The 26072-nt window shown below is 52.7% G+C and overlaps 9 protein-coding genes across 9 annotated transcripts; 5 read left to right on the forward strand and 4 right to left on the reverse strand.

Annotated features, from left to right (window-relative positions):
• Positions 1-239: 239 nt before the first annotated feature.
• J7T55_014779 (uncharacterized protein) lies at positions 240-1668 on the forward strand (the record flags this gene model as incomplete). Its single annotated transcript, XM_053131754.1, has 2 exons — positions 240-1118; positions 1570-1668. The coding sequence occupies 2 exons, from the start codon at positions 240-242 to the stop codon at positions 1666-1668; spliced, it is 978 nt and encodes a 325-aa protein (XP_052990140.1).
• A 2474-nt stretch (positions 1669-4142) lies between these two features.
• On the forward strand, positions 4143-4568 carry J7T55_014780 (uncharacterized protein; the record flags this gene model as incomplete). Its single annotated transcript, XM_053131756.1, has 4 exons — positions 4143-4184; positions 4253-4312; positions 4387-4455; positions 4530-4568. The coding sequence occupies 4 exons, from the start codon at positions 4143-4145 to the stop codon at positions 4566-4568; spliced, it is 210 nt and encodes a 69-aa protein (XP_052990141.1).
• Positions 4569-5331: 763 nt separating this feature from the next.
• On the reverse strand, positions 5332-7698 carry J7T55_014781 (uncharacterized protein; the record flags this gene model as incomplete). Its single annotated transcript, XM_053131757.1, has 4 exons — positions 5332-5784; positions 5852-5871; positions 6136-6517; positions 6580-7698. The coding sequence occupies 4 exons, from the start codon at positions 7696-7698 to the stop codon at positions 5332-5334; spliced, it is 1974 nt and encodes a 657-aa protein (XP_052990142.1).
• Positions 7699-9213: 1515 nt separating this feature from the next.
• On the forward strand, positions 9214-11064 carry J7T55_014782 (uncharacterized protein; the record flags this gene model as incomplete). The annotated part of the gene is made up of 1 exon (XM_053131758.1): positions 9214-11064. One exon carries the CDS (start codon positions 9214-9216, stop codon positions 11062-11064), a length of 1851 nt encoding a protein of 616 aa, XP_052990143.1.
• Positions 11065-11099: 35 nt separating this feature from the next.
• On the reverse strand, positions 11100-14070 carry J7T55_014783 (uncharacterized protein; the record flags this gene model as incomplete). The annotated part of the gene is made up of 4 exons (XM_053131759.1): positions 11100-11504; positions 11560-11847; positions 12231-13696; positions 13746-14070. The coding sequence occupies 4 exons, from the start codon at positions 14068-14070 to the stop codon at positions 11100-11102; spliced, it is 2484 nt and encodes an 827-aa protein (XP_052990144.1).
• Positions 14071-15173: 1103 nt separating this feature from the next.
• Positions 15174-17576, forward strand: J7T55_014784 (uncharacterized protein; the record flags this gene model as incomplete). The annotated part of the gene is made up of 1 exon (XM_053131760.1): positions 15174-17576. One exon carries the CDS (start codon positions 15174-15176, stop codon positions 17574-17576), a length of 2403 nt encoding a protein of 800 aa, XP_052990145.1.
• A 1134-nt stretch (positions 17577-18710) lies between these two features.
• J7T55_014785 (uncharacterized protein) lies at positions 18711-19748 on the reverse strand (the record flags this gene model as incomplete). The annotated part of the gene is made up of 3 exons (XM_053131761.1): positions 18711-19362; positions 19427-19562; positions 19733-19748. 3 exons carry the CDS (start codon positions 19746-19748, stop codon positions 18711-18713), a joined length of 804 nt encoding a protein of 267 aa, XP_052990146.1.
• A 2551-nt stretch (positions 19749-22299) lies between these two features.
• J7T55_014786 (uncharacterized protein) lies at positions 22300-23741 on the forward strand (the record flags this gene model as incomplete). The annotated part of the gene is made up of 4 exons (XM_053131762.1): positions 22300-22482; positions 22560-22761; positions 22837-22978; positions 23036-23741. The coding sequence occupies 4 exons, from the start codon at positions 22300-22302 to the stop codon at positions 23739-23741; spliced, it is 1233 nt and encodes a 410-aa protein (XP_052990147.1).
• Positions 23742-24909: 1168 nt separating this feature from the next.
• Positions 24910-25773, reverse strand: J7T55_014787 (nicotinamide n-methyltransferase; the record flags this gene model as incomplete). The annotated part of the gene is made up of 1 exon (XM_053131763.1): positions 24910-25773. The coding sequence occupies one exon, from the start codon at positions 25771-25773 to the stop codon at positions 24910-24912; it is 864 nt and encodes a 287-aa protein (XP_052990148.1).
• Positions 25774-26072: the final 299 nt, after the last annotated feature.

Raw genomic sequence — 26072 nt, forward strand, 5'->3', positions numbered from 1 at the left:
GCTACATGCATTTGACGCTTGATAGCTGATGTCAAACCTAAACTACCACCAGCTACGGAGGTTGATCTACACCATGGATGTAACGCTTCAATGGTGGTGGTCAGGTGTCAGATTTAGGCACCAACAATTGCAGTCAGTACGTTGCTGTCCTCTAATCTTCTCAAGATGAAGTCTTGGAGCCCCTAGAAACGAGACCCGCGAACACCCCATTGGGATCCGAATTCGAAGTCTCAGCCAGCATGGACAGCGGAATTGAGAAACCTACCATGAGGACCGGCTGGGTCAAGACTCAGGACGAAATTCAACTGAACTACACGCAAGCTGGACCCGTCGATGGTCAGAATCTGCTGTTCATACCTGGGTGGCGACAAACTGCAGCAGAGTGGAAGAAGCAGGTCAAGTACTTCTCAGAGGCGGGATATCGAGTCACCACGTACGACATGCGCGGCCACGGCGAGTCTGAGAAGCCCGACTTTGGCTATCGATTGAACCGCTTCGGCGCCGACCTCTACGATGTTTTGAATACCCTCGACCTCTGGAACGTGAGCATCATCGCACACTCAATGGGCTCCTCCGTGACCTGGGCATTCTGGGACCAGTATCCTGACGAGCGCAAGCGTATCGACCACTTTGCCATTGTCGACCAGTCCTCAGTTCTCGTCGCCGATCCCACCTGGACCAAGGAAGAGGCCGAGACATGGTCTGCTGCCCTCTTCACACCGGCCCAGACATACGCCTTTGCCAAAAATATCGCCCTCGAGACTCCTCCCTTTGTGAGACAGATGTTTACTTCCAATGTCTCTGAAGCAGACTACGAGTGGGTGCTCGCCGAGAACAACAAGATCAGCAATCAGAACGCCGCGACGCTGCTCATCAACCATGCATTTGCTGACTGGCGCGATGTGTTACCCCGCATCGACATTCCCTGCCTGGTCATATCAGGAGATGATAGTGTGAACAATGCCTCGGGTATTGCATGGGCAGCTACGCAGATTCCGGGGGCTAAGAGCCGTACCTTTACAAGCGAAGAGAAAGGAAGCCACTTTATGTTCTGGGAGAATCCTGACTTGTTCAACAGTGTTATTGATGACTTTGTGTCACCCAATAGACTACACCAAGTCAATAAATGACGTATTGAAGCGAAGATGTTGAGAAGTTGTCCAGAGTCTATGTAATTGTTCTGATCAAAGGAAGGTTGAAACAAGAAATTGTCTGAACCTTGCTAACAATTTTCTATATTATTGTGTGTACTACTTCTGCTATGACCATTATGCCGCAGTCAGGCCATAATACCTACCGTTACTCTTAGATACTTTGTCCCTTGTGCATGCCATTTTCCTTGCTTGGAATTATAACTTGCAGACATACTTTTCAAATGCCTCTCCTTCAGAAGATGTTGGATATAATTATCCGCCGCCTGATATCAGTGCTGCTTCTAAGTACAACGCCCATTGCGCGAACTAGAAGTGGATGTACTGAGATTTGGAAGTGCAGCAGATGATCAGATCAAATTAGATCAATCCAAATCCCTATGTCTTTGATATCCTACAAATAATGCTATCTGTTTAGGGGCGCCTGTTGACCAACGGCACGATCATGGACAAACTGATCGAGGCGGGCATTGTGACGGTTATTGCTCTTGAGAAGGACTGGTTTACGTGGGAGTAGTGCTCAGGGTGGAGGCTTGACTGATCTTCTTTGATATGTTGATTTGGTTTCCTATTCACAAGTCTTGCAGACTGAGAATAAAGGTTTCGATATTACTAACCAGATTATCTACTAGCAAAGTATATCTGACCTATATGAATAATTGCCGCTTGGATTTAAAATATTATGTATTTATTCCTTCATGTTCGATTTCTTAACTAAAGTTATTTTATTAAACATTCTCGTCAGTTATCGCTCCAATCCCACGCACATGCTTCCTCGGCGTTGAAACTAACGCACTCCTTACTGCATTCTGATCTCCGCCCAATGTCTGCTTTGCTATTCTTGCCCCATGAGTTCCCTCTCATCTTCCCGATAACAGAGTCCGAGCTATCTTTGTAGAAAGGGGGCCAAAAAGGGGCCTGTCTTACGCCGGCTCCAGGGCACGACGGCAGGCAGCCAACATAGTACTCGACCTGCACATGTAGCATTCTTGCAGTCTGCCTCGATTCTGAGATGAGCATTTGCACCCTGGCACATGAGAAATTTCGATGGTGGCTGTCTACTGTGTTGCGCAACAGCTGGCAAACCAATGAACTGGCTCTCTTCATCCCAGTGGCTGCGTACGCACTCACGCCATCACTTCGCCTTGCACCTGCAGGTTTTTGAACCCCTCATCCTATAGACCTATCGGCACGGGTCGACGTCTGGACAACGCATCCAGACCACCACCAGACTTCGCTTGCTGACCGAGGGTGACAGACAGCCTATTAAAATAAGGAGCTTTGAGATGCCACTCCAGTCTAGTGCAGCTCCAATTGGCCATAGAACCATGTTTGGGACTGCGACGCACCCTTTTGCATTGACTTGCGAGGGGTTTAGAGGGTGCACGGCTCAGCCCCCGTGGGAATCAGGTCCTGGGCAGTGTAACTGGCAATTGGTTGTTTGCCGCGCTACCGCTCCAGCAAACCACATTATATAAACAGGCTTGTGTGCTCTGATAGCTCGACGAGTGTGATCCTTTGTCCGCGACTCGTTACTTAAGTGGGTCAAGCAAAAGGTATACTACATTGATTTTCTGTCTTTCCCCTAAACAGCAAAGTAAGAGCTTGAGAGAAAAAAGACAAAGAGAAGGTGGGAATCTCTCTTCAAGCTATAGATATATCGATCGTCTGCCCTGAATCAGCCCGATATGTCCCTGGATGCTACGACCAACGAAATGACCAATTGGCCAACGCAAATGGGCCTTCAATGGACACCTACCCAGTCAGTAATGCCCAGACCCTGCTCCGCCAGGAGTCTGAGCTTCGGTATTTGGCTACGCCGGCTTTGGGACAACTGAGCATCCTGCTCGTTTCTCCAACAAGAGCTCAATTGTTTCACTATCAGGCTTATGATGCCTGCGACTCCTCTCAAGCATGATGCGTGCGGACATCCGAACCCACCCACCAATACGTCTCTACCAAGCGAGATGTCTGTCATAGGAAGTAGGCCCTGGTACCATTCCTTTCCCTCGGTCCAAATACTGGCCCGTACATATCCTAAGGACTGACCCGTATATAGTCTTTCCACGTTCCGCAAGCCGGCTAGGTAAGCCAACCGGATGTGCTTCACGGTCTGGTCCACGGTTTGCACCGAAACAAAGTTTCCCACAGATACGTTTTATAGTTCATCCGACAAAGTTTAACAATCACACCCACTGAGATCTCTCGCGAGTGTGGTAGCGGATGGCTCACCAGATAACGATTCTAACCCGTCTTTTAGGCCTGATCGAAGCCCAGACTCCGGAATGAGCAGAGATGCCTCCGGAGTTCTGCTGATCCTTTTTGAATGAGCAGGGAGACAGTCTCCTGTCAGCCTCAACAACGAATTCCGGTTGATGCCCACCCGGGTGCTCATCCTGACCAACCTCTCTCCCCCGGGTTGATTCCGATTTCCGCGGGGAATACCAAGGAGCATGCCATAGCGCATTGTACAAAGCACTACTGCGTTGTATGCTCCGCTGTATTCCAGACAAACCATCAACTAGAAAACCATAGATCTACCACTCAGCACCGTGCATTTCAGTGCACGTGTGGCACCACCTTTGGCAGATTATCAACGTTGAGACGCCACGTCGTCTCAAACACTGGTATACGGCATCCATGTCATTTGTGCGAGAAGCGGTTCCCCCGGCGCGACAAGCTTTACGACCATCTTCGAAACGGTCACAAGCTTAGCGCTAGAGCCTTGAAGGCAGTTCAACATGATGGTAACAACTCTCCACGAGGCTCTCAATGTGCTACCATCACTAGAACCGTCCCGGCACTTCTTCCCAGCCTTGTTGCTACTTGGTCTTCGACTGAGAGCTCCCCTGAAGCCTTCAATCGAAGCTTGAGCGACTCAGCTCCATCCGATGCGAGCAGCAGTGAGACTGCTGGGATCACTGTGGGTATCGATTGGCCTTTTGTTTTAAGAACTGAACTGAGGGACGACAGGGACGACTTGACCCATTCATGTTATTCGGTCTAGACTCCGACCAGCTCGCTACGATTCCCGTGAGTCCTGGCAATTTCGTGAAGACTGTTGCTTCAGCGGAACCAAGGCTCATACAAAAGTTATCCAGGATCCTCTTCTGGGGAGTATTCCACTTGATCTCAGCTACACCGGTCGTATCGCATTTCCAGTGAGTTTCTTGGCCATTTTTTTCCGCCACAGGGCGGCTTAGACTAAACAGCACCCACTAACAATCAATATCAGCAAGCATCTCTCGAAGAACCAGCTTCACTTGATCCCAGTACTTTGCTAGAGAACCCTTTCTATCCCTGGGTAAGACTCTTGGGAAGATTATGCGAAAGACTCGGATCTATCTTAGCTAACGAGCTTGATTCACCGATCAACAGGATTTCAGCGAAGACCCTTTCTTCAGTAGCGGACATTGACGGCACCGTGTGGCGTTCTCGGAGCTACTTGCCCAACGTCTTTTTTCTTGCAATCATTTTCGCAGAGGCTTGTTTTGTTCCGCTTCAATGTCATGTGTCAGCGGCCTTGGACGTTGGAAATGTCTCATGTCGTCGTGGACCTCAGACGGACATTTGGCCAAGAAAGAATGGTGGGTTTTTGCTGGTGTCAACTCGCCAGATTTTTCCCGCTGTCTAGGATCCACAAATGAGACGATTTGGATGGCTGAAAGCCATAATCTGGAAGTCTCGGATGGAAAGCACAGGAGTTTTCAGAAAGGCTTTTGTTTCCATTGATTTTCGCCATCTCTCAATCCTTACGACTGTATTCATCCCACATCGATTCATCTATGAAACGCTGTTGAATCTCACGTTTGGCATGCATGGATACACTACACATCATGCTCAGTGAAGGGAAGCTGGAACCCTGAAAGGTAAGAGTATTCACTGCATCACTGAAAGCCTTCCGTTGGCTGTTCCCTGTGATTCGTCATGTAAAATTGCCCCGATTTGAGCAACGAGGCACGAGGAAGGAACCCAATGAGTGCTTCCGTTCTGGCTCCTCGTTGCGATAGCTAGTCCAATGCCCCGAACCGAATACCAGGGGCAAGAACTGCCTCCAGTCTGTTCACCTACCCGTCCCTGCGGCCCTTCTGGCCGTTCCCGCCCCCCCCCCCCCAAACAAAAACGACTTATTTGAATCTATTTTCTATTCTTGATTTTTCCGATGTAGGTGTTGTCAGCCTTATGCCCTCTTCCACCACGCATACTGCAGCTGAATATACACTGTAAAAGCAGCCAGCAAGTACGCACCCAACCCAAACGCCGACGAGTTGTCGCTCGTGCATCTGGAGTACACATAGACGAAAACCCCGGTGGCCAAAATAAAGATTAAAGACCACCAGAGAACAAGCACATCGTTGAGCCTCTCATTGATGCGCACTCCGTATCCTATGACGTCCTCGACCGTTCCCGACGGCCTGTATAGCGCTCCGTCCACCTTTTTAGGCACGGTGTTGTACCAATAGACCTCAGTATGGGGGCCGGGCCGACGCATATGCCATAGGTTCATAGTCTTAATGCATCTCATTGGGACAGGCCTGTAGCGGTACTGTTTATTATCCGGCGCGGGCCAACGGCCGGGAGTGAAGTGAGAAGGGAAGGCCTCCTTGCCTTCGGGATGGGGGATGAGTTCGAACTTCCGGGTGTCAGTAGGGGGCGATTCTGATGGATACCTGGGAGATTGGAATGAGGCTTGCGCTTACTTCGACGAAGTCTGCTGTGTCTATTATGTGTAGCGGGGCCCACAAGCTGATGTCGGGTGCCCAGCAATTCCACCACTCTGAGATGGACTGTGCTAGTAGTGACTCTCGGATAATAGACGGCATCCGCACAGAAATTGGCAAACGTCCCCATATGTTTTTCAAGTGCTTAATCAAAGTAGCTGGCAGCATCCACGTCGGGAGCAGTAAATCTACTGTCCATCGGCATCCTTTACGAGCCTGTTCATATTGGTTAAGGATGCCTCTAATTAGCAGCTCGTCATTACAGGAATCATCGATATCAAGACATCTGAGTTCCCCCAAGGTCTTGTACGCCATACCATTGATACAGATTAGCAAGAACATTGTGTCTCGTCGTATTATCGCGGATGGGCCAGGTGAGGTTGTTGAGACGGGGTTAAGGTCTGGTCGCGGTGCGTATGGCGTCTCTTGAGAAGGCGAGCTCGGGGATGCTGTGTCTCTAGAAGAGATCGGATTCAGGTGAACTGGAGGCGGAGTTGGGAGAGCCTGGACGCCAGAAGCTGCACTGCTCTGGGGCGAGTGTGCTCGCCTCGCCGCTGCGGAGCTTTCGCTGATGCTTCGCCGTTCCATCTCCACGCCGCCGGGTTCAAGTTCTCTGACATCTAGGTAGGTGTGCTGGCCGCACCCCTATGCATCGAAAGGGACCTGTAAGTGATATATTACAACCAGGATCAGGGCCAGCTACTTACGCAAAGATACCATATTCTTTGGTAACCCTTTGATGGTGGCCAAAATGTGTCAGTCACCCATTTTGCAATCCATTTTGCGAAGATGTCTTTTTCCCAAGGCACGCGATGATCCTGCATCTGTGAAGAACGAGTAGAGGACTGCTCGGCATCTTCTGATCTCGAATCATTCCGAGTGCCTTCTGCCGTATGCTCAGCATGGCATTCTTCGCCCTGGTTCTTCGCCGCCTCTTTTTGATTATTCAACAAATGTTCCGTGCCATTGTCAAATAACTCCGTGGAGGCATGGTTTGACACCAGGACTTCGCCCGCGTCGATTTTGATTGGTCGTGGAGCTGACGTCTTGATGCGCTGCTTTTGCTGTTTATCCATGGGCTCCGGTGGCGGAAGTTGCTCCGTTTCCTTGACGTCCTCTATCGAGCCATGCTTGTAAGGCCGCATGTGCTGCGGCGAGGTTTTGATGCCCTCATCCTCCCAGTCATATTCCAACTCGTCAAGCCACAAATTTTGGATTTTCTGATCGGGCCTCCGACTATGCATCTCCCACTCTTTGTCCACAGTGAAGTCAGGAATGCCAGCGAATGGATCGTCCTCAGCATCCTGCAGCTGGTGCAGACTGTCGCTTTTAAACCAAGCATTTCGTGTTCTGTCCAAAAACATGTGTCCAATCTGATCGGGAATCACATGGCTTATACTGTCTGGAGCAATGGCCGTCGTTCCTGTTTCCCCAGAGTCTGGTTCGGAGTCTGATGTGGAGGGGCCCATCAGCAGAGGAACAGTGTCAGCCTGTAGTTCATAGTGTTGCTTGTTTTCTTGGAGCTCCTTCAAGTGAGTCTCGTCCGTCTTCTTTAATTCGAAAGAATTCGAGTCCTCGACGTTGTAGTGCGATCTGACAATGTTGTGGCGTTGTTGGCTGCTGTTTGCGGGCGCCTCGTCGGTGTGTTCCCTCAAACGGGCCTGGAGTCGATCCTTCTCCTTATCTCCCTCGGGTTCAATTACTCTGGACCACTTGCTACCGCTTCGGTGGAGTTCACTGCTTTCTGCCTCGTCAGTCCGCGCACCGTCTTGTTCAACCCCGGCTCCGGCTAAGCGGCCCGAGACTCTCTCGGGAAGCTGCTCCATGATCGACAAAATGGTCTTTCACACAACTGGCCAGCTCGAATACTCCAAGCAATTGGAGTTGGCAGAACCAAAATTGAGGATAAGTAGGTTCTGAGTTAGACAGTCAGCGGCCACACGCGTGAGAATAGGGCGTAATACAGGCACCGCAGTAAAATTCGCAAAAGTGGCGGAAGCTGTGAGAATGACACCCTAACCCCCAAGGCCCGTAGAACTCAACTGTAGATGGGGGGCTTTTGTACCAATTTCATCAGTTTTTACGGGACCAAATCTCTATTCCATTCATAGTTCTCATAATAATACAAAGTAATGAACTATTAGAACTGCATTATTATTGGTATTACTTTGACTTTATTACATACCAATACTTTTCAGATAATAATCATATTATGACTGTTAAAACACGAATCCATTTCGAAAATGTAAGTGCCTTGCATTTCGACAGTGCGTTTTCTTATTTGTTACTGAAGTTGCTGCGTCCGTGGCATTCTACATTCATTGCTTGTAAATTCTTGATTTAATCGACTTCGCTTGTGTAACTATGGCCAAGAACTGGATCGAGAATTATACCTCTCGGTGTAGACCAGTGCAAATCAAATAGCCTTGAGGCGGGACGGAGAACTTTGGTTGATTTCAATGGAAGCTCCTCACACTATAGAGGTATCTCGTACGTTGCTCAGCAGACTGATCACCCCGCCTCCACCTTTCCGGTCCCGTTCCTGCCGGAGCTGCGAGGACGGACGCAATTTCGGACCATCCAAACTGTGGATCTTAAACCCTTTGTGGCCACATGACCGCCCCGCATATTGCTTGATGAGTTTCGTGGAGTGATTGTGGGGATCTGGGGAAGCGATTCTGCCCCACGCGTGCGCTGACACCTGCACTCCGACTCAATTGTGATGTGTGACAGAAGCTCGAATATTCATATATTGTCTCGCTTATGCCTGGGGCCACCCCTCCTAGCCAGAAATGCGACTGCGGGTGGTAGGCACAGCGTAAGTTGCACTCGCTACAACATTGAAAGTATACCGAAGTGGTGTTCATCCAATGTTCACCAAGTGCCAAGTCTATCCCCTCGAACCCGGCTTCTTCTCCACAACATGCTCCGCGATATGACCGCATAAGTAACCACTACAAGTACCGGGGCCATTCCATGCAAAAATGCCTAGTCTGAAAAAGGGCCCATTTCACCCAGATTGCCCGAGGAACAGCCGTCAAATACGCGGGGGTATGCACGGTTGAGCTTGTAAGACTGCTCGGTATTCTTGACATCCCTGGACGAAGACGTCCTAAGTGGGCCTGAAGTCGTCGAGTCACCGAGGTGGCACTATGAAGCTCATGATCGGAAGCATGATCTAGGTAATAACCTGTGCAAGTATGTACCTACAATTAGGCGGCATCCTGGGGTATAAATACAAAGAAACAGCTTTTCAGGCAAGCCTGAAAGACTCGCATCTCCTCCTGTATTCAACACTTGGGCAGAAGAATCTGACTTCTACCTCCATAGTCGTCACAGCTATGTCGACCCTCCTCCTTCTAGGCGTAGTGGGTGGATCGCTGGCGCAACAGGTCTATGTCCCCACCAACGGCAGTATTCCTCGCCCTCAATGTAGCTCAACCCCGGCATCTGCACTCTACGCGACGGCAAGCCCAACATACGCGTTCTCTTCCTTTTCTTTCACTCAGACAGAGACCGTCAGGACAGCTACCTCGATAACTCCGTCGGCAATCACCGCCACATATGCTCCGCCCTACGAATCTCTCAGCTATCTGTTGCCCAATCTGTCTACGACAACATGGGGCAATTGGTACCCAGATGCCACTGCCTCCCCGACAGATACCACGGATCCTTACGGCCAGGCGGCATGGTCTGCTCTGTGGGAGCGAGTCTCGCTAGCTAATTTCACCACGAGAGGAATCTACTCAAGCACAGTCTCGCCGACCCCGGTGCCGACGAGCGAGTTGATCTTCCCGCCTCCGGAATACTTCACACCTCAGGACTGTTACTATCTCCCCGTGGGCTTCATGTTTGGTGTCGCAGGCTCTGCTGCACAGATAGAGGGCGCCATCGCCGATGAAGGCCGAGCACCGACAGTCATGGAGCTTATCTCACCATCTACGCCGGATTATGTGACCAACGAGAATTACTATCTCTACAAACAAGATATCGAGCGTCTGGCCTCAATAGGAGTGCAGTACTACTCCTTCTCAATCCCCTGGGGTCGAATCATGCCATTTGTCCTCGAAGGCTCTCCCGTCAACAAGCAAGGTCTCGACCACTATGATGACCTGATTAATTTTGTGATAGAAAAGGGCATGCAACCCCTGGTAACACTGATTCACTTCGATACGCCGCTCAACTTCTATGAGAATCCATCTGATATCTCTGGCTCTCTGGGCGGATTTCCCGGGGGCTACGACAACACAACATTCGAGGATGCATTCGTTCACTACGGCAAAGTGGTCATGACGCACTTCGCCGACCGGGTTCCGGTTTGGTACACGTACAATGAGCCATTTCTGTCCAGCACCAACGGCAAGAGCTTCGACACCGTGATCAAGTCACATGCGCGCCTTGCTCATTTCTACCGCGATGACCTCAACGGCACTGGTCAAATAGCGCTCAAGTTCAACAACAACTTCGGCGTGCCTCGCGATCCCCTAAATCAGGAGGACGTGGATGCCGCCTACCACTTCAACGACTTGCAGATCTCGACATATGGTAACCCGATCTTCCTTGGCAAGGACTATCCTGAAGCCTTCAAGATGACATTCCCAGACTACGTGCCTCTCACAGAGGACGACTTGGAGTACATCAACGGCACAGCCGATTTTGTCGGAATCGACCCGTACACTGCGACAGTCGTTTCTCCACCCAGCTATGGCATAGAAACATGTGCAGGCAACACCTCGGACCCTCTGTACCCCCTCTGCGTCAACCAGTCAACACTGACCACGACAGGCTGGAACATCGGCTACCGCTCCCAGTCCTACGTGTATATCACGCCCAAGTACCTCCGGACCTACCTGAACTGGCTCTGGAACACCTTCCGCTATCCCGTTGTGCTCACTGAGTTTGGCTTCCCCGAGTTTGGAGAGTCTACCAAGGATGATCTCTCAGACCAGCTCTTCGACTCCGTCCGCAGCACTTATTATATGACGTACATGAGCGAGGTGCTGAAGGCCATATGGGAAGATGGGGTCAATGTTGCGGGGGCATTTGCGTGGAGCTTCATGGACAACTGGGAGTTTGGCAGCTATGACCAGCAGTTTGGGATCCAGACTGTCAATAGGACGACACAGGAGCGCAGGTTCAAGAAAAGTTTCTTTGACTTGGTGGATTTCGTGGCTGCCAGGACGCAGGAGTGAGGTTGGACTAGTCTCCGTTATGGCATCTAGAGACTTCATACCAACATGATAGTTTTCCTTTCCAGTGACATACTCTTCAAGTAGCTAGTTCCAAGCAGCTCAAAGGGGAGAGATCCTTCGACAACCGGTTCCTCCTCGCTCGAAAATTGGTTTTCGAGCCTGTCATCGGTATGCAGGTAACAATCGCCAATGAGTTCATATTGCGCGTACTTTAAATCCTTTATCCACCTCGGGTCATCCAAATTCGGGAAGTCTATATCTGCGATTTTCTTTCGAAGGACGAAATGCGTGCGCCCACTAGGAAGAATGTGAATCGTGTCTCCATTCTGCATCGACGCAGGCCCGAGGCCCATTGAACCATCCCTGGTCAAGAAGAAGACGCGGCCATCTGTGGCATCCTGTACAGCTTCGAAGAAGGGACTCGGAGGCACGGCAAAGTCCTTCGATACGTCAGCTTACACGCTTCCAGTAAGTTCAGATTCCACCGGAACCTACCTCGACCGCCAGGGATTGCCGCACCCAATTCTCCAGGGGGGCAAAGTCGACTTCATTCGCATTCCGGGATCGAACACCAAGGCAAGAGATGCCACCTATAATGGTCTTCGCGAACGGCCGTACGCGCCCAGGGTCCAGCCATATTTCTTCTTCATCATCATCAGACCTAAAGACGACGTTGGGGTCCGGAAGATGAAGCCAGGAAGCCAAGGTGGACATCGCTGACTTCGTGTCGGCCCAACCTAGTAGTCGTGATCCAACAGCATCGACGCAGTCTAAAGGAGTGGTCTGCATTGTCAGGGCGTGTTGCGGTATCATTGGACTTAAATGCGCCGGAATTATACGCCATGAATCTTGGGACAGGCCTTCGCTTATATGCAACTGGAGTCCATAGTATGTGATTCCAGTCAACCACGAGGCTGACCCTTGTAGAACGTAGGACTTTTTGAAGAGCATGCGTGGGGCTATTTTACTCTCGGTGGCCGCTTTTCTGCCGTCAGCTGTAGTATAAGAGTGAGGGATATTTAGGGGCAAGAACCTACTGCACAAGGATGGAAGCCGCTGGCATTGTTCGAATAGTCGTTGAATGGCCAAACTGATTTCCGTTTGCTTAGAGGCATTTATCAATATACAGCCCCCATTTGTCCTCATTCTGAGTGGCCGTGACTCACCAAAATGATGGATTCAATCTCTAGGAGGGCAAGCTCGGCGTCCGATTTCCTGCGTGCCATTTCAAGGTTTGTGTCCTCTACTGCAACACCCAGATCTCGCAGATGCCGACGAATTTCCACGTGAATTTCTTTATATTTTACCGAATCATCCTGCGGTTTTGCCTCGAACCAGTTCTCCAAGTCATCTATCCATCTCGATAGTAGGCTCATCCCGGAGCGAGGACTAATCCCCCGCAGTTGACACCATTTCAGGTGGTTCAGATTCGAGCGAGAAACGATTCCGTGCTGCTCGTTCCATTCCAGTCGGTCCACACCTGACTCACGTAAGTCATCTGCATCGACCTTGAAAGGTAGTGATCTGTCCCGTTGCTTGAGAAATGCCATGTACTGAATCACGAAGTGCCCTAATGACTGTGGTAGCCGTACAGAGCGACTAGTTGAGCTCTCCATAAGTTGCTTCATTTGTTCTTCGACCGTGATCCAATAGCTTAACTCGTCCTCGACGAATTGAAGAGTCCATCCGCTGTTTGCGTTGTAGTTGTCGATAAAGTCCATACGGCGTTTGTCTCCAGGATCGAGGGCGGCACTCCAATCGGGAATCCAGGAGGGAAGCCCTCGATGAAACTTGCGTTTCTGGTCGCCGGCCCAGCAGGCTAGAGACTGTCCATCACGGATAAGGGATAGAGCTGTGGCTCGGTAGGTCTCATAAACGTCGAGTTTGTAATCGGGCCTGATAGACCGGGGACCCTGTTTCGCGAGACTGAGAAGCCCGTAGACCTTATCACGATCATCACTGGCTTCCCGATCGGAAAATTCCTGAAGAATGCGAACAAGATCGGCTCCACCGTCTGCAAGCCATTTGCTTCTGGTTCGCTCCAGGCTGGATAATTGATTAGCGAACCGTGTGAAGACCTTCACATTCTCTGTCCCAATGGCTGCCATGCCTCTCAAGTATCCGGTACCTGCCAAAGACCAAAACTTCGCAGCTAGAACAAAGACTTTCCAGTGTGCCGTAATTGTGCCATACTGGATGATGGGAGCAGTGCCCACTGTGATCTCCTGGACGACCCAGATCCTCCTCCACCACGGGCAGACAACGAAGGCTCTGAGGCACTCAAACAAATGTCTCATGACGCTTTCATCCAGTCTCGATAGCTCAAAATAGGCTTGCTGTACAGTATCTTGATCTGAGAATAGGCGTATGAGGCCAATGGCGCAGGCGGCAGCCGTGAGAGATGAGCTCAGTTCCTTGGGGCCGCTGGAACGACATATACTCATAAAATCAGTCAAGAATGCTTTATCCTCTTTATCTCCGTGCAAGGTGATGGTCGGCGAAGGCGGTGGCTCTTTTAACAAGGAGCGGTTGACCCTGTGGCCACGCCCATCACCCATGAACACAATGACCTGTTCAGCATTCTTGTAAATAAGCTGCATAATGCTGACTTGCAGACTTCGCTCCTCGTTGTCTTGTTGATTGATGCACTGAACAAAGCAAATTTCAATTAACAGGCTGACAAATGAAGGTGATCAGATCGAAGCCCACCAATGCGTCTACCCATAGAAAAATATCCTCCTCGGCGTTTCGAAGGTATAGCAAAGCGCAGAACAGATTCAATGTGATTCGAATCGGCTGATCTTGGAGAAAGATTATGTCTGTCACCGAAGAGGAGCCCCAAACATATGACAGCGCTTTGTATGGGCGGCCCTTGGACTCTTCACCAAGCTTACGGTTGATCAGCGTGCACCGAATCGGGTCATGCCACCGGCCGGCAGCGACACGGACAACGCGAAAGTCCTTGGAGTCAAGCAGCCTTGATTTGTAGGGTGTGGAGGGCGACATAGTCAATGTCTTACAAGACAAAGAGCCAGGAACCAGATGGCTGGTTTCCGTTTGAGGTCAAACCCGGTGAGGTGGAGTGTCCAGGCTTCGTGAAATATTGCGTAGGCAGATACCAGCAGCTAGAGTAAGCCATAACTAGCGTATTACTTTGCACGTGCAACCTGATCTTGACGACCAACAACAGGCAGCTCTGCCATAGCCTCGAATAATGTGGTTATCCTCGATTCGGAGAATCTTTGATGCTTGACTATGGCTTCTGTAATTGCTCCTTCTCATCTTATGCAGCCCACTGCTTGCACAGCCATTTATGTGGACATAAGCACGTCTGCGCACTTTTTCTACTTCGGATTGAAGAACCGGAGAGCCGACAACCAATGGGTAAGCCATTGGAAAGTGGGCAGTTCTGACGCAGTCAGCAACATGGCCTAGTCATTAGGGTCAAGCACTTTGAGACAGCGGGGGCGAATAGGGGTCCAGATCTGTATACGTATGCAAAAACATTGTGGTTTCAATACATTGATGAGATCATTGAAGCAGATCAACAGTGCCGCGGCAGCGATGTCTATCTCTTGCTATACGTCCTGAATGACTCTACAAGTGCGAAATGATCAGACGCGCACCCCGGTCCGAGATCTGCAACTCATCTATTTCTCCCGTATCTAGAAAAGTCAAAACACCTGCCATTTCCGGGGTCCCACGCGGGGTAGAGAGCATCGCTATTCGTCGACGTAACCATGAGGCAGGGAACCGTGTGATTGCGGAGACATTGGATTAGAGAAAAGCATCGTCACTGATCTTCATTTCGCGGTTGCGAACATTCATCCTATTTGGTTCGAGCTTCAAGTTTCAATAGCTCCATACAGGCAGCACGTATGATATTCTACATTTCAATTACAACTGCCTGCTCACATTGTAGATTTTGGATGCCATGAAGCTCGTGGACTGACATCTACTGATACGAGAACCTTGACCTCGACCCCTCATGCACCAATTGGGACTTTCAGGGGTGTCGATTCTCCCGAGGAATTCACAACATTCGGCCACTCGTTAGACCTATTGCTTTCACCGTCAGCTGCTTGCCACCTACTTGCCATATCGTGACTATGGCTCGCCTACTCATCACCACGCTCACTACGTTCGCGCTCCAAGCTTTAGCACAAAACAACACAAACACCACCTTCGACCCGCTGGCCTTCGTTGACCCCCTCATAGGCTCCACGAACGGCGGCAACGTCTTCGCGGGCGCCTCCCTTCCCTATGGACTCGCCAAGGCCGTAGCCAATGTCGACGGCCAGAACACGGGTGGCTTTGCTACAGACGGGAGCAACGTCACGGGCTTCAGCTCAGTCCACGACTCCGGGACAGGCGGGAACCCCAGCCTGGGTAACTTCCCGCTCTTCCCGCAAGTATGCCCTGACGACGGCGATGTGAATAGCTGCAGTTTCCGCATCGGGGATAGGAAGCTGCCATATGTCAACGACAGCGTGGTCGCTCAGCCTGGGTACTTCAGTGTGCAGCTTCAGTCTGGCATTAAAGCTGAGATGACAGTTGCAGAGCGGACCGCGCTGTATCGATTCGATTTCTCTAGTGCCCTTGGAGATGGAGGGAATGGTTCGGCTGGAGCTCATTCGTTGATTCTCTTGGACTTGACGGACCTGTGGCAGAGCCGTCAAAATGCTTCCGTCAGTGTCGACCCGGATACCGGCCGCATGACTGGGAATGGGACGTTTCTGCCGAGCTTTGGGGCAGGTTCCTACGTGATGCACTTCTGTGTTGACTTTTTCGGGGCTGACATATACGAGGATGGAGTGTGGGTGAACAACCGGGCAGGGACGGAGCCGAAGGACTTGTTTGTGACTAGGGGCTTCAATCTGTTCTACCTCGAGGCAGGAGGTTGGGCTAGGTTCTCAGGACTAACAGACAATATAGTCACAGCCAGGATGGGAATCAGCTTCATCAGCTCAGAACAGGCCTGCAGCACTTCCGAGTCTGAAATTCCAGACCCAACAGAAGACTTTGATGCCCTCGTCAGCACCGCGCAGAGCGCGTGGAGGCAAAAGCTAAGCCCAGTATCCATAGATGCAGGTGGCGCCAGTGAGGACCTCCAGACCAGCTTCTGGAGCGGGATATACCGGGCGATGATGTCGCCGCAGAACTACACGGGCGAGAACCCGCACTGGGACAGCGGCATCCCATACTTCGACTCGTACTACTGTATCTGGGACTCTTTCCGCGTGCAGCACCCGCTGCTCACCATCATCGACCCAGCCGCTCAGACGCAGATGGTCAACTCGCTGCTCGACATATACCGCCACGAGGGCTGGCTGCCCGACTGCCATATGTCGCTGTGCAACGGCTGGACGCAGGGCGGCTCCAATGCCGACGTCGTCCTGGCCGATGCGTACGTCAAGAACCTCTCCGCTACTATCGACTGGAGCCTTGCTCTGGAGGCGGTCACCAAGGACGCCGAGGTTGAGCCGCTCGAGTGGTCCAAGCATGGCCGCGGGGGTCTCGCCAGCTGGAAGAGCCTGGGCTACATCCCGTACCTGGACTTCGACCCGGCCGGCTTCGGCACTAACTCGCGGAGCATATCGCGCACGCTCGAGTACTCTTACAACGACTTCAACCTCGCCACGCTGGTACAAGGGCTGGGCAGGTCGGATTTGTATGAAAAGTATCTCGCGCGGAGCACCAACTGGCAGGCCCTCTGGCGCGAGGACCAGACGTCCCTGATCAACGGCAACGACACGGGCTTCACGGGGTTCTTCCAGCCAAAATACGCCAACGGCACGTGGGGCTACCAGGACCCCATCGCCTGCTCCACGCTGGCGGGCTTCTGCTCGCTGACGACCAACCCGTCCGAGACGTTCGAGGCCAGCATCTGGCAGTACCAGTTCCTGGTCGCCCACGACACGGCGGGGCTGATCTCGCTCATGGGCGGCGACGAGGCCTTCGTCGCGCGCCTGAGCTACTTCCACGGCTCCGCGCTGGCGGACATCTCGAATGAGCCTGTGTTCTCGACCGTGTGGCTGTACCACTACGCCGGCCGGCCGGGCCTGTCCACCGCGCGCATCCACGGGTATATACCCGGATCTTTCACGGCCACGCCCGCGGGGCTGCCCGGCAACGACGACTCGGGCGCCATGGGCAGCTTTCTCTTCTTCAGCATGTTGGGACTATTCCCCGTTGCGGGACAGGACGTTTACCTTCTCTCGGCGCCCTTCTTCCGCTCCGTGAGCATCGCGCACCCGCTCACGGGCAAGACAGCCACAGTAAAAGTTGTAGAAGGGTGGGATTCCGCGTACGAGAGCATCTACATACAGAACGTCACCGTCAACGGCCAGCCGTGGACGAAGAGCTGGATCGGGCATGAGGTCTTCACTGAAGGTTGGACGATCGAGATGAGTCTTGGGACGAGCGAGTCGGCGACGTGGGGCCGCGCCCTGGAGGACCGCCCGCCGAGCTATGCGGCCGCGGCGCCGGGGTCGGAGCTGATGCGGGCTTGATCCTGCAGGCGAGAGATAATAATTCTTACCTCAGTAATCTCACCCGCATTCCCGCTCGGGATTATGTGCCTGGTCAGCGCTATGCTCACCGACTCGTCCGCGGGATAAGCTTGTGTGTGTTGATCTTGATGATCTGCTGCTGTGATACCACCAATTGCCGGCATTTCGGTCCCGAACGCACTAGGAAGCGGCCCCGAATCTCACTGGTAGAACTATAGGACATCGAATGGGGTGGGAGGTGTGAGTGGGAGCATAACCTGCTCAGGGGACGGCAAGTACTTCGCCCTTCGTGTTTGGGACGTGGCCGCTTTCTCAACTTGAACCGCAGCTTGAATCACCTCTGGACAGAAGTCAAACAAACTTTCTATTGGCATTTTGTTGCAAATGAGTGGCTGTGAATTCCGCTGTATTTGTATATGTTGTCTTGCGATGCCTCGCCGACCAGGAGCTTTGGGAACCATGCTTGCATGGAATTCAACAGGATATCAATAGACACATATTGTGATTCAACTTGAGGCCATTCAAGTCTATTAGTCGTGGCGCAGAGAAGCTAGATACGAGCAATTATCAATTGTATACACAGGCAAAGAGGCTACCGTTATGTGGTTAAATACCCAATAACAGGGAAGAGGAGATTCTAAAACAGAGATGCTTGAGCACCTGGACAGATCACCATTATTCAATCGCTATGATCTTGAGTGCCGCTGAAGCGGTTGAAGTTATGAACTAATATAAGGATATAAGACTAATATCTCATGGCCTAATGAAATCCTGCCCGAAGCGCTTCAACGCACGGGCAACGGCAGCTATGCAAAATGATCTGAATCTCGTTCGACGAGGCATATTACCACGATCCTAAAGCCACTTCCCTGTATCAAATCCCCAAGACTACCCCAAACTCCATTCAGCCCTTGTCTACGGGTCCCTCTCATCTCTAACACAACACTTTTGCCATCCAACGTTGTCAGCCATCCAGCTTCTTCAAACGTAAATTCGTATTACGACGCGTATCATGAGCCGCATGTCCGCAGCTGTGTCAAATCATCTGGTATCTTCTTCGACGAGGAATGATGATTTCGTAACCTTGGTCGAATCTATCCCTCCATTCTCATCCATCATCGATCAAAGCGCTCCTCAGAAGCCATGCGAGTCCTTCATGTCCTGCGCCGCAGTCGCCCCCTTGACATACTCGCTGAGCCGGATATCGTTGCTCTCAGTGCCGTGCCCGCGCATTGCCCCCCTGTTACCGGGTGAGTACGGCGGCAGCTGGTTGTGGTCGGCGTTCGGGCTGTACCGCGAGCCGTCCGCGACCATGGCCAGGTTGGCGCTCACGTCTGTCGCGGATAGTATGAAGCCTTGGTCGTGCGGCAATGCTGCCGTGGAGATGGGAGAGACTGGCGAGAGTGGGGAGACCGGTTCGGTGGGGCGAGGCGTGCGATATGAAGATGATGATGAGGGTCCTGGTATTGAATCGGCGTATCTCAGCTGTGGGCGTGCAGGCCTCGTCGATGATGAGGCTGCTGCGTCGCGCGTTGTTTCTCGCGTTGAACTGTGGTGGGAGTAGGGCTGGGTGTCCGTCGCTCCAAATTCATGATTGCCCTGAGGCGTGGTTGGTGTCATGCTGTGCGTTGGCGTCGCCGCTGAAGCCTCTTGGTCATGGATTTTGTGCTCCAGATTAATCATCTCCTCGCGCTCTCGGAGCATGTCGTCGACCTTATCCTTGGGAACCATCCTCAATTCACAGACTCGAAGAACCGACAAGATGATGACGATAATATAGCTTAGGCTGCCTTGGTGTTAGTGACTCGCACCAGAAGATTTAGACATCATTGAATATGCTGTGAACGCACAGGAGACCTAGGGCGACAAAATAAAAGGCGCGCTCCATGCCGCAGTATTGATCTAGCGCTCCCTTTTTGTGGTCAGCACCGAAACCAGCCAAACCGAATCCCTCCGACAAGAGATCATCGTCATTTTGCTGGTTCACTGCAGTAACAGAGTCGTCGTCAGCGAGAAGTGCGTGAATATAGTCTGATATGGATAGTCATACAGGGATTCAATTTCGTCAATCCACTGCAGTTGGACGGGACTCCTGTTGAGGCAAGTATAGAAATAATAGCCACATCGAAAAAGCAGAACATGACGTCAAAGCAAACGCTGGCGGTCATCCATGATGGTCGTTGGGCGCGGCCGTGGCTGTGTATCACCAGGAGTGACAGTATTGTGTAAAAGAAAAGGATGGTGACCTATGACCTTGGTCAGAGATGAACTGCCATGGACAATGCCTGAAGTCTACGAAAGAGCCCGAGGATTGTTTCTCAGGCGTAGAGGAAGAGATGCCGAAGAGTGGTGATCAGCAACAGGTGGGAACAACATACTAGTATCTGCAAAATTATCATTGACTCAGTCAACCCGACACTTTTTGAAAAGACATAGTAAAGCAGCCATCCATTCAGTGCGCCAGGGATGAAGGAGCCCAAAAGCTGCACCACGCGCACCGAGACTATCCATCGCGTGAGCCCCCAGCCCATCGTGAAGAGTTTATACGAGGCCAAGGAACATAAACTGGGCTATGAGACGACACCGAGGCACGGAGAATAATTAAGGGACAGAGAGACGGCACCGAGCGACGTAGAGCAATTAAGGGAGAGACAGAGGTGAAATGTGGGTAAAGGGAGAGAGGGTGAGTAAGAGCATGCTAGCCGGGGACGAGGGGATGGTTTTGACGGATTCAACCCTCGTAAAGTCTAGCAAATGTGGTGTTACGTGAGAGCAAGCTGGAAGAGCTGGAGTGAGTTGATATGTAGGTAAGAGGCGATCCCGGGGCTGTGTGCTGCTGTGCTCCTTCTGACCACAAAAGGACTGGGGCCGGGCAAGCACCAGATGCAGCAAGCAGCCACCCAACTAAGGCTTGTCTGCAGACGGGTGGAGGATGTAAAAAGCATCCCTGGTAGGACGGGGGCCCAGCCTTTGCAACAATCGACCACAACTTTGAGTCTGTAGTGTCATCCCCAGTGCGCTGTCCCTTGAGGCCCTAGTGCAGCTGCAGACCGAGACTTCGGCGCCAGAGAGTGCCTCTCGGGTTCAGAGCCGCGTTCGGGGGCCGTACGATGCAGGTGTAGCGGGTGGCCCCACGCCGTGGTTGGACAAGACCAAGTCAGTGCGCCAGTGATGATTTGGGGGTTGTCCGGATCTTGAGGTTTGAGGCTAGCATTGTGGCTCGACGCCGTGAGCTTGTGGTGTGCTAGCTTTTGCTCGTGATGACATATTCTGGGCTGGAGACCTGGTTCTCGACTGCGAGGGTTGTTGTTGTGGTGCCAGGTGCGGGTCGGTCAAGCAACTTGATGGGGCACGAGTGGTCTTGGCTGGTTGATGGACCCAGCAAGCCAAACGCCAGCCCCCAGGCTCAAAATAGAGACAGGCTGGCGGTGCAAGAATGCAGTGGTCTTGGTCTGAAGCACATCTGGCAATCCGCGGCCAGATTCGCGGAAGAAGAAAATGCAAGAAGCGGCCGGTTCCTGCCTGTGTCTGCATCCGCTGGTGAGACGTAGTTCCATGTAAAAGCCCGCCCTCAAACCAGCAGATTCCAGATGCAGATGCATCCGCCTTTTGATGGGCTCTCTCGGTTTCCACGAGAGAACCATAACATCAGAGAGCGGATAGAGCGAGGGACCCGACCCTGGTTTACCGATAGAGCATCAGATCTTACTTATAACCACGCCCGACGAGTACCACGGCGGACAGGATGGCGGGTTCGTGGTTTGACGAGACCACCGCTCGCGTCAACAGGTGACGACGGCATCACAGCACACCGGCCACAAAAACCTCGAGCAAGTAAGTACTTTGGTGGGATGGTCAGACAAGAAGCCGCGTCACCGGCAGCCACGGAAGGACTAGCTGCAGAAGCTGGAAGGACAGAGCAAATAAGGTTGTAATCCTTAGTGGGGGTTGAAGTGTTGAAGTGGCACAGCACAGCCTTGGAGCAGATGATCGAATCAAGTGCAAATTGACTGGAAAGAGGAGACCAAGTCTGTTTGTGTTTTGGGGGAGGGGAGGTCGGGCTTGCGTGTGGAGGGTTAGGGCTTTAGTGGCAGGGGGGCTCCCCTGTCACCGGATTTCCTAGGACGGTGGCTTAGACGGTGATTGCATGTCGTGATTGGCTCCGTTGAGACCCATGGCTTGAACGGCACAGGCAGCAACGTTTTCTGACACGAGCGAGCAATGCTTGGAGGGGTAGAGGGCAATTACGTGACCTCGAACTCGACGGAACAGGACTGATCAATTGAACCGACTGAGGCTGAGCTGGAACTTAACGATTCTTCCACGCTTGTGGTTCATCAGGCCAGCTTGGTCTTTTGCCTCTCGATTCTTCGACTACCATACGCCTGCTCGACATCTGGGTTTCGTTCGTCAGTCAGTCAGTCATCAGTGGTGCCTTATCCCACTGCAAAGACATCGTTGCCTGCACAGCATAGCATCACATAGCATTGCATAGCGTCTTCGATGCACGTCGCCTGTGGTGTTTGTATCTGCTGACCGGCAGACGGGCCATCTCTCTCAATTCCCTCACCCAGGGTCGCTGGAAGACCAGACCTCCGCTGCATCCGGCCCGTCGTCCGTCCCGCCTGGCCTTCCCATCTTGGCCCTCTGCCTGCTTCCCGGGGCCCACAGTACACGAACTAGCAACCAAAGGTCTACGCAATTGAGTCGTGGATAACCTACCATGGATGAGAAGCCATTGCCGCCGCCCAGAAGGTTCAACGCCGTGGGGTTTTGCCTCACTGCCATCCGCATATGGCAGTGGTCCTCGTCTTTCTTCGTCTATGCCTCCTTCAGTCTGCTGTATGATCACATCCAGAAGAATCGGCTGGGCGAGAATGACCGTATGAAAGGGGTTCAGATCCTGGTATGCTCATGCCTCTTGGTCAATACCCGCTCTCTTTATGATATCCATACTTACTCGACCTTCTCACAACCCTACAGGGCCTCGTGTCACTCGTGTACTCTACAATAGTCGTGTGCTGTGTCCATGTCTTCAAGACTCTCGGTCTTCGATCATGGCGTGTCTTTGCCGTTATGTCTGTGCCCACAGACCTGACCATCATGGGTATTAACCTAGCAAAGATCACTATCTTGAGCTACTCTGGCGTCCCAGCAGACTGCCACGGTCTCACCCGAGACAACTGTAAGTCCCTCCGTCTTGCCTGGCATCATGATCCTCTGCCTACTCTGTTCAGTACGTAGCTGACAATTCTCGTAGATGATGGAAACGATCTTGTTCGTCAACCAGCTGATGGCTTCACGACTATCCGATTCGGATCCATGGCCCAGGAGGTTTCGGGCGAGCTCGACCAGCTTTGCACCTTTCCCCGGACTGTTTACGGCCTTTCCGCACTTGCAATGTATGAAGAGCCCACAGAGAAAATTTCTGGGACTTCTGACGGCTGACATTCAAATAGTTTCTCTTACACCTTCTCCATCCTACTGTCAGTCTTGTACCTTCAACAACACGAAGCATCCGCCGCTATAGATAGAGAAAAGCTCGGTCACGACACCGAGGACGTCGAAGACCAACCCGCCACAGATAGACGTCCAGGGTCGATTCGCGACGCACCTAGTCGACCTGCCTCACTATCAAGTAGAAGCCTTTACGGCCAGACGAGGTCTTCATCGCCAGGGTCTATTCGCTCCGCCGCACCATCATACCACAGCCGAGCATCTCACCTGCGATCTGAATGGGTACAAGTGTCCCTCCAAGATAACAGCACACCCAGCGACAGCAGCACCAGCTCAAGGTCACGGACTCACTCCCTGACCTCTGCGCCAGGCAGTGGCTGTTCCTCATGGGATGTCACGACCTTGGCCAGCGACAGCGATGCTGACTCCATTCGCTCGGGTATATCACTTCCTGACACTGACTCCATCATTTCGGGGGGTTCACTTCCGCCTGCCCCACTCCCCGGCTCTTCCAGTGAGGCCCCAAGGAGATGGTCCACCTCGACGAGCTCGTCATTCAACGCGAACGCCTTCATCGTGACGGATGGTTTCCGCCCTGCCAATCACCAGAGCCACCCGCCAGAGTATTCCAGCAGGCCTGGAAGCTTGTACCATGAGACGGTGAAATATGACGCTGGTCTGGGGCTGCCCAACGGGCCAAAGCCTTGAGTGGGCTCGAGACGAGCAGCGAACAATCACTTCGAGATGCTGGAAGAATCTATCAGGGAGACCACCGTGGGAAGGAAAGGCTTCGGAGCCCCGGTACGTGGACTGTATAAATCCAGAGAGCAATCTGGGGCCTAATAAGGAGCGCACCCTTCTGTATCGCTCGCTACCGGCGAACGATTTTCCAGCCCACATTTGGAGGAGCTGCGACGATGGGCGCCAAGCGGCGATGTTTTGACGAGCAACGATCTTTCACGCAGACACGAAGCACCGTCATACGTATATGAGCATGGATCTGATGGCGTGGACATGGGCAGGCCTTTAAATAATGTGTAATGATGTAGGAGGGGTCTCGCACTCGCTATGCATATACGTATCATGTCCGGACGGCACAAAGAATAAGAGCATGCACCTCTCCCAAATGGGAGGTACCATTGAAAGACCTGGATACCTGTACAACCTTCCATCGAGTAGGACAATCCCCTCTGGGACAACCTCCAGCGGGATAACCTCCTGTGTTTCGCTTTTCCACCAGTATGCACTGCGTAGCTTCCACCTCCCAACTATCACTCACGTTCCAGTCTCTGGTTGGCGATACGGCCTAGAAGGCGTTCATCCAACATGATGATCGAGCGATCACTCGGTCACCGGCCAGAGGTATGAAGGCCTACACCCCATACCTTCCCCAATGTCACAATGCCGCCTCCATTCCGTGTGCAGCACGAGTATTCAGGACGCCCATTCGCGTCGGACCGACCCCTTCCCCATGGGAAAGCGGCAGAGGGGACGGGCAGCGATGACTCCCGGGTGGCGTGTCTCCCAGCTCGCTGCTACCCATCGCCAGGGCCTTGGCCCTGGACCTGCTGCTTGGAAGAGTCCTTGAAGGACCCATCTAGGTCTATCACCATTTTAAAGTCACCTCGTAGTCATAAGTAGTTTATGTGGAGCCCGGGCTGGTATTCCCTCAGTCTGCGGGCGCTTTCCAATGGCAGTCCTCATGAGACGCTTGTTCCGGTGGCGAAATATGTGATACGCAGAAGGGAGCGCAATCTGTCGAAAGTTGGAAGGAGCACTCTCTCTCTTCCTTTTGTCGATCATGGTAGCCGCCAGTCCGTCTTCCTGAGCAAGGCCTCTCATCTCCCAAGTTCCAAGTCCACCACAGGCCGCCGCATCACGCTACGGTCTCGGCCTCCCCGTTGCCCTCCCCCTCGCGAGGCCACCGCACAACCCACCCCGTACAAGTCTTGCGCACCTCCTCGTCCCCAGGGTCATCCTCGAACAGCGGGCGCTCCATCTTGCGCTCCAGCACCTTGTCCACGACGAAGCCGCGCTCGCGCGCGAGGTCGAAGAACGCCATGTCCTTGTGCGCGAGCCACGGCCGGTAGCTGGTGAAGAACACATACGCCCTGGCGCCCGCGTCCCGCGCCATCGTGTCGCGGATCGTGTCGAGCAGCTTGCCGTGCTCCGAGTGGCGGAACAGCAGGTCCGCGAGGACGAGCACGTCAAACTTCGGATGCGAGGCCGGCAGCTCCGCCAGCAGCGGCAGCGGGTCGAAGCCCCAGACGAAGCCCTTGGCCACGATGACGTCCGCCTTGGTCAGCGCCTTGCCGTCCTTGTCCACCGCGACGCCGCCCGCGGCGGGGATGATGCTGCAGACGTCGATGTTCTTCTCCATCGTCGCGATGATGTCCGCGTCCGGGAAGTCGGTCATGACGACGCGGCGCGCGCCCAGCGCCGCGGCCACCAGCGAGGGGAGCCCGGCGCCCGCGCCCAGCTCCAGCACCGTCCTGTCGCGGACGGTCCCCGCCGGGTCGGCCTCGAAGTACTGCGCCGCGACGCGGGAGCCGTTCCACAGGTGGTGCGCCTCGGTGGGCGAGTAGCCGACCAGGTGCAGGTCGACGACGTCGCCGTCGCGGGTGGTGAAGGTCTGCTTGGTTGGTTTGGGCGAGGGCGGGTAGTAGTCCTCTGGCTCGGCGAAGAGGTTGCCTCCTGGGCCGGACTCTTCATCGCTTTCTTGGTGGTCTGAAGAGGCCATATTAATATGTGCTGGCTGTTTTTTGTGGTGCAGTTGTGAGTGAAAGGCGATTGTGAGATTCTTGACTGAAAACTTTGTCCAGGCTGGTTAGTGCCGTTCGTGAGATATATATCCAAAAGATTGAGAGGCTCGAAAGGGGTATCAATGAACAAAGACTCTATGTTTGATCTATCATATAAGAAATAAGGTGAAAATAACCTGGACATAGAGGTCCTAAGGTGTGGTGAAGTTGAGATGGCCGATATAAAAAATTGCCAAGATAGACCGACTTGCCGTCATGTGACCAATTCACTACATCC

This window comes from Diaporthe amygdali, assembly GCF_026229845.1.
Source record: "Diaporthe amygdali strain CAA958 chromosome Unknown NODE_28_length_639089_cov_64_968398, whole genome shotgun sequence".
NCBI lineage: Eukaryota > Fungi > Ascomycota > Sordariomycetes > Diaporthales > Diaporthaceae > Diaporthe > Diaporthe amygdali.